This window comes from Neospora caninum, chromosome X (assembly GCF_000208865.1).
Source record: "Neospora caninum Liverpool complete genome, chromosome X".
Classification (NCBI taxonomy): Eukaryota; Apicomplexa; class Conoidasida; order Eucoccidiorida; family Sarcocystidae; genus Neospora; species Neospora caninum.
In genome coordinates this window covers 4,520,514-4,530,121 of record NC_018396.1, presented here as the reverse complement: position 1 = coordinate 4,530,121, position 9,608 = coordinate 4,520,514, and the positions used below count along the sequence as shown (strand labels likewise).

At 50.1% G+C, this 9,608-nt stretch overlaps 2 protein-coding genes across 2 annotated transcripts in view; both read left to right on the top strand.

Annotated features, from left to right (window-relative positions):
- Positions 1-783: 783 nt before the first annotated feature.
- On the top strand, positions 784-4,558 carry NCLIV_049940 (Translation initiation factor IF-2 beta subunit,related; the record flags this gene model as incomplete). Its single annotated transcript, XM_003884546.1, has 6 exons — positions 784-873; positions 1,983-2,052; positions 2,565-2,638; positions 3,170-3,277; positions 3,747-3,924; positions 4,380-4,558. 6 exons carry the CDS (start codon positions 784-786, stop codon positions 4,556-4,558), a joined length of 699 nt encoding a protein of 232 aa, XP_003884595.1.
- A 4,381-nt stretch (positions 4,559-8,939) lies between these two features.
- The window catches only part of NCLIV_049930 (conserved hypothetical protein), a gene marked incomplete at both ends in the record, with an annotated part of 13,509 nt that continues 12,840 nt past the window's right edge, over positions 8,940-9,608 (top strand). The window contains one exon of the mRNA XM_003884545.1: positions 8,940-9,600. Within this exon, the coding sequence (XP_003884594.1) occupies positions 8,940-9,600 (661 nt within the window). The remainder of the gene's footprint in view (positions 9,601-9,608) is intronic.

Below are 9,608 nucleotides of genomic sequence, written 5' to 3'. Positions count from 1 at the left end.
GTCTGTGCCTGCCGAGAGGAGCGCGTCACATGCGACTCGATCCAAAGAGAACATACGAAAAATTTAAAACTAGTTTGTCCAGAAACCTTCCAAGCAACCGCCACAGGGAACAAGAAGGCGGAAGCATCTGTTGTGTTGAATCGGGATAAGCCTCTCAGATGCACATGCAGGCGCTGCGGCGAAAACAGCTAAGTTGGAGCAGAGACAGCAGACAAGAACCGACACAGAGAAAGGCAGAGAATGAGTTCTTTACAACAGTGAGGAGATGCACGAGGGGAAGCTTACCGGGTACAGCTGAGTTTCCTTTTTTCCCGGAAAACGCTTGCACAGAACGTTCCAGAAAAAACTCAGAACGCTGGCGAGGCGTGACCGAGTACGCGAAAACTCCCGTGTATAAGCCGTCTCGCCATTTTCTGGCGACCTTTGCGCATGCAGCAAGTCAAAAGGCCAGAAACTGCCTCTGGCGTGCAAATCACCCCACAAGAAAACGCTTCTTCTTCGCGCGAGCTGAGCGGTACAGACACCTCGCCTGCCTTTCTCCCTTTCTGTTTGCCATTTCCGTCCCGCTTTCTGCTTGTCTCTCCACCTCTCTTTGGTCCGTCCTTTTTCCTTTCCTCTCGTGTGTCTTTGAGCTCCTTGTGTAGACCTTTGGTCACCGGCTGGGATTCGGCGTACCTGCAACTGAATTTCTGCCGTGAGGAATTCCTGGAAGATCCTTGTCTTCTCTTTCCTCTTCGTCTCCTGCTTTCCTCGTCTCCATCCGACTCCAGAATTTTTCGCAACATGGCAGAGATAGAGAAACGAGAAGAAGCCTCCGCCCCCGAGGCGCAGGCTGAGGCGGCCGAACCGCAACAGGCCGAAGCTGAAGAAGAGGTAAAAGCAGTCGAAAGAATCTGCATGCTTTTCTCGCTCTTTTCTTCCAGCATCTTCTGAGAAGACAGCCCGACGGAACGATGTGCAAAACGTTCAGATCAGAAGCACACAAGGCCTGTACGAGGAAGAAAACCTGAAAATGTAAAACTGGGATACACAACCAGCTATTGCTCTCTACGTATATACAGTAGATGTATCTACTCTCTCTTTCTCTCTCTCTCTCTCTCTCTATATATATATATATATATATATATGCATCCACGTATATATACCTACTATATATATATATATGTAGACGTGGATATGTGAGCACGTGTGTGTGTGTGTGTGTGCGTGCTTTCACCTTTGGTGTTGGTGTTCTTTAACATCTGTGATAAGGCGGAGATCCAGAGGGGTGTCAGGCCGAAAAGAAGGGAAAGGCAAGAAGGAGCTAAGAAGGGAGCCTACCGGAGTGGAGCACCGAACGGGGTGGATGTACACCTCCAGTCACATGCGTGTGTGTGCAATGCTTTAACTCCCGGTTCTAACCGAGAACGTTCTTTCAATCTTTTTTGGTCACCCGCGGAGATTGAGCCAAGGTTGCTAAAGAAGGCAATGCACTTGAGCAAAATTCAGTAGAAAAAGTGTGGAAGGCGATTTCCTGTCTTATCTCTTCCGCAGTCTCTCTGAGTGCCCTTCTCTGCGCCTCTTGTATCGATTCCCGTCTTTCGTTATATCTCTCTGTCTCTCGACTTCTACTCTTTTCTTCCCGTCTCTTTTCTTTTCTTCTCTGCGCCCTCTTCTTTCGCGTCCCTTTTCTATCCCTTTTTGCCCGCGAGTCGACGTGTTCAGTTTCGGCCTTCCCGGTCTTTTTTCGTTGCTCTCCTCGCCCGACGTGTCTTACGTCTGATCAGTTCTGTGTGAGTCTCTCTGCGCCTTTCGCGCTTCTCCTTCTTTCACAGCTCACTTTTTCATCCACACACGCATTGGGGCTGTTTCCTTTGCCTGTCTTCCCCGCCTTTCACTTCCTCCTTCTTCCCTTTTCCCCTTGCCCAGGCTTGTCCAAACTCCGAGCAACTCTGTTCCTTTCTCCTCACTTTTCTTGCCTTCTCTGTCTTACCTTTTTTCAGGCTCCCCAGCAGTTCGACTTCGGTGAGCGTCGTCGCAGAAAGAAGAAGGAGAAGAAGGAGACCGAACAAGGTACGTCGTGGAAATCTCTTCTTCTCTCCTGGCGACAATCACGACTTTTCGCACCTGTCTCTGTTGCGTGCCTAGCTCCTGCTCTTCATTTGTTGCTTCAATGTCGGAATCTGACGTCCGAGCAACTTTCTTCCATTTCTTTCCTCTCCGTGCACTCGTCTCCATCGTTTCGTGTGTAACCGTTTCGGCTCACAAAAAAGGCCATGTGTAACTGTTCATGAGCGCACATACAAGCCCACAAATATGTAACTACTGAGCGTGCTGTACATATGAAGGACGTGAATCAAAAACACGTACATAGTCGTATATACATATGCATATATATTATTTGTTTATTCATACATTTATGTGTGTTTTACCCTTGAAGTTGCTTTGTTTCGATGGGGTTGTTATGTCTCTCTGACTCTCTGCATGCGCGCAGCAGCCGCCGTGATTTTTGTCTCTCGCTGGAAATCTTTTTTTTTGTGCCTACATGCGTTTCGCGTTTTATGCATTTCCTTGCCCTTTTTCAGCTGAAGAGGAGGCGACGATTATCGATGGGACTGGAGAAGTGTTCAAGCGCGGAAAGGAGTACACCTACCAAGAGGTCAGAAGACACCGAAAACAAGCACCCCTTCAGGCCTCGTTTCCTGGCACTGCCATTTTCTTTTACATTTGCTTCTGACCTTCCTTCTTCATCACACATTTAGATATGCAAATAAATGCTTTCTTGTCGTCTCCTACAGATTTGTTGCAAGTGTGGGAATCTACTCCCACAAACACGTATATGTAGATGTCTATTCGGGTCTAAGTCTGACACGTTGTCGACAGAGTACATATATAAATGAACATATATATATATATATATATGTATATATATGGATATGTGCATCTATCTATCTGTACACTCCTGTCGCAGTCTACCTCTGTACCTATACACATGAGTATTTCTTCATGTGGATGTGTGCATGTACATCTTAGCGTACCTAAGTATGGATGTGTATCCGGGACTGTTTCTGGGTTTCTGGGAGTAGGCGAAGCTGTGAACGCGTTTTGAGGCGGGGAGTTGGATGGAGACAGGCCTTCTGGTTGTTGTCTCCAGCTGAAAGTGGATTTCACTATCCGTTTTTGTTTTCAGATGCTTCAACGCATCCAAACTTTGATTGAGAAACACAACCCTGATCTCTCTGGAGCGAAGCGTTACACCATCAAGCCGCCACAAGTCGTCCGCGTCGGTTCCAAGAAGGTGAGAGGACTCTTTTTCGGGTGGCCGGAACGGCAGAGCAAATGATGGGAGAAACTCAGAAAGCGAAAGGAAAGAACGAGGCGAGAGAGAACACAGCTCGCGCTCAGTGCGTCGACAAGAGGTAGAGAGGAAATCGGCAGAGAGAGAGAGAGAGCGAAGGACGATTCCGGGAAAAATAAGACGGAACGTTTGGGGGATGTTCCTCTCAGTGTTTCTGAGAGAAGAACTGGAGAGGGGTCTTGCAGGGCGTTGCGTTCGAAAGTGTCTGTTTCTATCGCTGTGCCGCGTAGCGACTCCTTTCTCTCTGTTCCCTTTCGCCCCTCTTCTTTCTTCCCTTTGTTGTCTTTCTCCGCTTTCGTATGTGTCTCCCGGTTTGGGGTGTCTCTCGCCTCTCTGCGCCGTCGGTGCTTCTGCCCGTCTTCTCCGGCACTGAACTTTGAATGCATGTCTTTTCGGGATCTTCCTTTAGGTTGCGTGGATCAACTTCAAGGACATCTGCAACATCATGAACCGTCAGCCTGACCACGTGCATCAGTTCGTCTTGGCGGAGCTCGGCACAGAAGGTTCCATTGCCGGAGACGGCCAGCTCGTGTTGAAGGGAAAGTACGGGCCGAAGCACATTGAGGCTCTCCTCAGGAAATACATCAGTAAGCAGACCTCTGAAAGACAGACGACCGTACCCTTTTCCCGATTCTGAGTTTTTCTACGGTTGTTTCCGGGCACAATGGAGTCTCCTCTGCAGTGAGGCCCTCTTTATTGATATCTAGGCGGGTGCATGCACATGCATTCACATCGCCGTTTCTTCTGTGTGTTTCCTCGTGTAAAGAGAGAGGCGGAGTTTTCACGCGGATCCAGATTTGGGTCTTTGAGTATGATTTCTCTGCGTATGATTTGCCGTCGGATTTTCCTGCCTCCTCTCCCGGCGGCAAGAGGACGGTTGAACGGGCCGTATAGAAGTCTGACACCAGTGGAGGGGAGACACCCCGAGGAAACGCAGGGGTCTACGTTTTTGAACGGGGGTTCGAGTTTCTGAAGAGAGGGAAGAACAGCGAGAGGCTAATGGGATCAGTGCTTCCCCTTCTTTTGTCTTTGGTTTTTACAGCCGAATACGTCACGTGCCAAATGTGCAAGAGCCCAAACACCACGATGCAAAGGGACAGCAGAACCCGTCTGTGGCAGCAAAGCTGTGTGGCCTGTGGAGCGAACAGATCCGTGACGACTATCAAGAGTGGTTTCCATGCCGTCGGCAAGGGCGAGCGAAGAAAGGCCAAGTTGGGATAAGGCTTTTTCGGCGCGCCTGCGAAGAGAAGCGCACTCGACCGCTGCCGACAAGAGACACATTGTGTGGCGGTCACGTCCTCACTCTTCTCATTCTTGGTTTCTTTCTGGTGTCCCGGGTGCCTCTCGCCGCGTCGGGTCTGGGGCTCTCAGGCTTCGAGGCTGCGCGGCAGGAGAGCGCTGTCCTTGTGTCTAGGGGAGAGAGTTGACAACACAAAGCTAGATCCAGTATGTCATGTCTATGGTTGCGTATGGAAGCGTGCGTCTAAGTGTAAATGCTCGAAATGCCCCACTCTGAAGACCGATTTGTATATAGATACGTACCCGGGACTGTGTAACGTGGTTAACTCCAACGCAGAAAAAGACGGCGGGAAACAGAGTCGGTTTGGGGCGAGGAGAGACGTCAATGATGGCAAGTTTTTCAGAGAAAAGGAAAACGTTGAACCTGAGGTAGAGGGGACACTTAGACAAAGAACAGTTTTTGAGCCCGGCGACCAAAGAAAGCGGGGACCGCTGACAAGGATCCTTTCCGACAGTTTCCTGTGCAGGGCTTTCCTTTTGTCGCCCAAGGGAGTCGAGGTGCGTGCCCACGGTCGTTCTTGCATGCATGTGCATGTATCCGCTGTGTCTATCTATCTATGCATAGCCATGCTTCTTCTAGGCTGATATGTGACACATACAGATTCGACTCTCTGGAGTGTGCACAGATTTATGCATAGGGTCGTGCGTGTCCCTCCAGCGGGTTCTCTCCGTTCACGCTAGAACAGGATGGATGAGGTGAAAGGATTCTCGATGCGGAGAAGCTCGTCTCCTCTCTGTCCTTCCTACGGTGTAACTTGTCTGTGGCCATTCCACTGTTTTCTTGTTGCGCGTGACAAACTTTGCGCGTTCCTCCCTCACGTTATGGCTTACTTAGCTTTTTTCTCTCTCCGGGGCATTCCCCTATATGCACTGTGTCCCTGTCCCCCTTCCCCTCTTTTCGATTACGAAAGCAATTGCTTCGCCCCATCAAACTCCATTCATCATGAAAAAGCAATAATGGCGAAATAGGGATGGTCGCGTGGAGCCATTGACGGCGTAGAAAGAGTGTGGGCTGTGAGAGCAGATGAGAATTGAGCGAAAGCCAACTCGAGAAGATTCGCTTTCTGATCTGAATGAAGGAAGCACATCGACTCAGGCACTTTCGTCTCGCACCCTGCATTCTAGAGGAGTTGTATACAGGCACTTCACTGGGCACATCAAGTAACTGGAGGCGCGTTTGTTCATGCCTGCGCCAGGCGCATTTCTTTTCTCCTGAGTTTTTTGAAAGCATGAAACAGGACGAGAGAATGTGGACCTGGAAATCGGCAGGAAAACCACGGAAATCAATAGTCGCCGCGTATACTATACCCCCCGAGGCAAGGTGATTTCAAGAAACTTGGAATCTCAAGTGCAAGAGTTCAAATGAACCCTGTGTTGTTGCCTAACGCATGGAAACGGGAGTTGTGACGCACTTCGTCACGGAGACACCGATTTTTCTAGAAACTCGGGAACGAGAGCGTGGCAGAACACTCAGGGCAGTCGCCAGGTTCCGATATGCGTGATGCATGAAAGTGAGGAAACGCGAAATCGAACACACATCGCCCGCAATGCACGATCGCACGGTAGCGGAACGCTCTAAAGGGTCTTGTGAATGGTTTCTTGCTTTTTCATCTGAGTTTTTGTTTCGGCTCGTTATGAGTTTGGTCCAGTTCAGAAGGGTCTCGTGTCTTGCAGAGTCCGTATCCCTCTCCTCGCAATTTATTTCTCTCTGTTTTTTCAAGGAAGCCTTTTTTGTGCCGTCGCTGAGCTCAAGGGAAACGGGAGTGCATGTCTTTCTGAGCATGCCGATCTGTTGCGAGGTGTAATCATGCATGGCAAGGGGAACGGCACACAAGTCATTGAGGATTCTTTACCTCCAGAGAAGCCTAGCTGAATTCCCTGCCAAGCTCTGTTAAGAGAGAGTTACGATTCTCAGCTAAACGCGTTTCATGGCTGTCGCAACGCTTCCACGTGTATCCTCGCGACTCGTCCATTTACAGCCTGCCGAAGGCGGCCGCTAATGCTGCTCGGCTGTAGATGTTATTTCGATGACGGAGACAGGAGGAAAACCGTCAGCGAAAGACATCGCTGTTATCAGGCCGTTGCTGCACTTGCACTAAACTACCAGTGAGGGAGGTCGCCAGGAAACGTTTTTTCCGACGCGCTTCTCGGAGGTACACAATCAAGGCAAGTCGCGCCTTTCTGCGCGACTTTGTACCTGTGGCCGCTTGGTCTGTCGTTGGGATATGCCCCTGCTGTGTCGCGTTGCTTCCTGTGAAACGGAAAGCCGTGAATAAAAGGCAACCGAACGATGGATCTCTCTGCTGCTCAGACAGGCGCAACTGGGGAGAGGGATGAATGCGCGCGAATGTTTCAAACCGTGCGACCTCCTGACACAGCTCCACTGACACAAAATGGAGGGAAAATGCGATTGCATGCTTGAAGAACATGCATATGTGTAGATGCTGGCACGTCTTGGGCGATCTTCAAGATCTGAACGAAATAAAGCCGTTCACAAGACGCACACCATGTTTCCAGTCTGCATGTGCGCCACCAGGTAGGGCGCTTCGCGGAGTACTCGAAAAATTAACTCTGAGTGTTTCTCACTAGATTAAAAGTCCCCCGGCTGAAACGCAACCAGTCTACGAAAAGCTTCTTTTGTTTCGGGGCTTGAGTGACAGTCGCGTCCCACCCTTTTCGCCGGCGTTTTGCGCGTTCTGAGCTGAGATGGCAGAAAACCCAAACCTGCATATGATCCCAGTTTCCTCTCCGTACCAATGCAGCTATCCGAGAGAGACCGTCTCACAGAAGCGTCAGATTTGTGCTAAAGCAAACGGGCAATCTGTTCCTCCTGGTCTAGCTCGTTCCAACCCAGGTTAGCGGACAGTAGCATTTTCCCCGCTTGTGTAGATAAATGGAATGAGAAGCGACAGCGGAATTGCTACTGGACATTATTCCGAAATGAAACGCAGATTTCTGGGAGTGAAACACCAATACAATCTGACAATGAGAGAAAAGAGAAATCAGGATGACCGGTACCTTCCAGCGTTAGAGATGACGTACGTTGTCTTCCGGTCTCCTGCATGAGTCAAAAGTTCTGCCGAAGCTTCGTATCTGTTAGTTTGAGGCAATTGACGCTGGACGCCACCGATCTTGAAGTTAACCTCTGACGAAGTGTCTGTCCCCTAAATGCTCTTTGATCCTCCAGCACGATGGGAATGCACTGTAACATGTCATACCTCGAGAGTATGCGTCAGAAACCCGCCGTCGCAACACTTCTTCCCCAGGGATTCAGGACCACATCATTTTGACAAGCTCCTCGCCGGCGTGGATGCACCCGACCCTTGTCCCCTGCGCTCCACAACAGGGAAACAAAATAACTGTTAATACGAGTGATAACCGTAATCCATGTATTACGTCTAGACCATTACCGTTGTGGAATAACCTTGATGTCGTAGAATATTGAAATCCAACAATTTTAGCTGTCTTAACCAGTCCAGAGGGGTGGCAGTGTGTGGGTACAGACTGCGTCTACGAAGGGCAATCTGCTGTCTCGTCTTCAACAGCAAGGAATTTCGGGTGCATATCTTTGAGGAAGTATCCATATTTCCACGGGGGCGACGGTATATCTCTCCGACGCCATGGACGACAGAGTTGCAGAGCCCTTTCTCTTTGATTGTGACGTACCATTTGGGCACAGCCAAGCCGTCGTCGCCTCGGAACAACGACAGTCTACCTGACGTTCTGATGTTTCTTGTATATGCAAATATATACAAATATATATATATATATATATATATATACATACATATATATATCCATTTCCATGAGGGACTGCGTGTTTCCAATACCCCAGACATCTATGCGTAAATGTATTCTAAACTCGATTCAGTCAAGTGGTAAACGTTTCGGGGCTTTTCACCACTTACCGGCACAGCGAAATGGTCAATTCTCTTCGGGCATTTTTGCTGACGGCATCGTACTGGATCCCTACCCATCCCAGGTCCGTTGCCTTGCGATCTGTGGCAGTTACACCTCCCGCCGACACCGTTTTCTTCATCTGAGTCCTAAACGTCCTCTGTGCTTGTTCCAAAGCTGAGTCGGCAAATGGCCCGCGCCGGTGTCACCGTTTAGGTTGGCCCCGTCGTGTCCAATTCGCTTCGTTTCCAGTTGCAGTTTCTCGACCCTTTCTCCGGCACGGAACTTGCCTTTCTTCCGGCTGCAAGAGACTCTCGATCGACGCTGATTTTCTGCCGGGAAAAAGTTTTCATGGCTAAAAAACGCACCCCGCCGACCGCTTATTCCCCATTTGAACCAAGCCACCATGGCGTCACCACCGCACCAGGAAGGAGAGCGGTCCCCTTCCTTCGCTCCTTCCGTGCTAATGCCCGCCTCGGAAACGACTGTGCTTTCTTCTGAAGCCTTCTGGAAAGCGACGTCCACGAAAATCTGTCATTCTCTCCTTGCTCCGAGAAGACACCGGTTCTGGATGCGCCGTGTCCGGGGAGCTGCATCCCTTGCAGAGGGCGCGTGTGGCGCGTCAACTCTCGATCTTTCACAACCAGAAGAAAAACGAAAGCGTGCAAATCCGCTTTCCCCCCATCCAAAGAAGGAGCCTGCGTCGGCTAGCCAATCACGGGGAGACTCGAATCCTCAGCTGCCAAGAGATCACGCAGATGTTGAGAGCGGCGGCGGAAACGGTCTCTCTCTGAAGACTCCCTGGCGTGCAGTGCCCCGAGGGAATTCGCACTCTTTAGCAACCGCCGCTTCGCCCCAGCAGGAGGCGGGTCTCGAAGGCGAAGACCTGAAAGTCGAAGAAGCGTGTAGAGAAGAGGAAGACAAGTCGGGAGAGGAAAAGAGAGAATGTCAATCAGGAGAGGAAGATGAAGTCAAACAACTTGTCGGGGAAGTGCGCCTGGGGAACGCCATCTTCAGGGGCGTTGTGACCAGTCGCGACACGGGAGTCAATGTGATTGAAGATAAAGGTACAAAG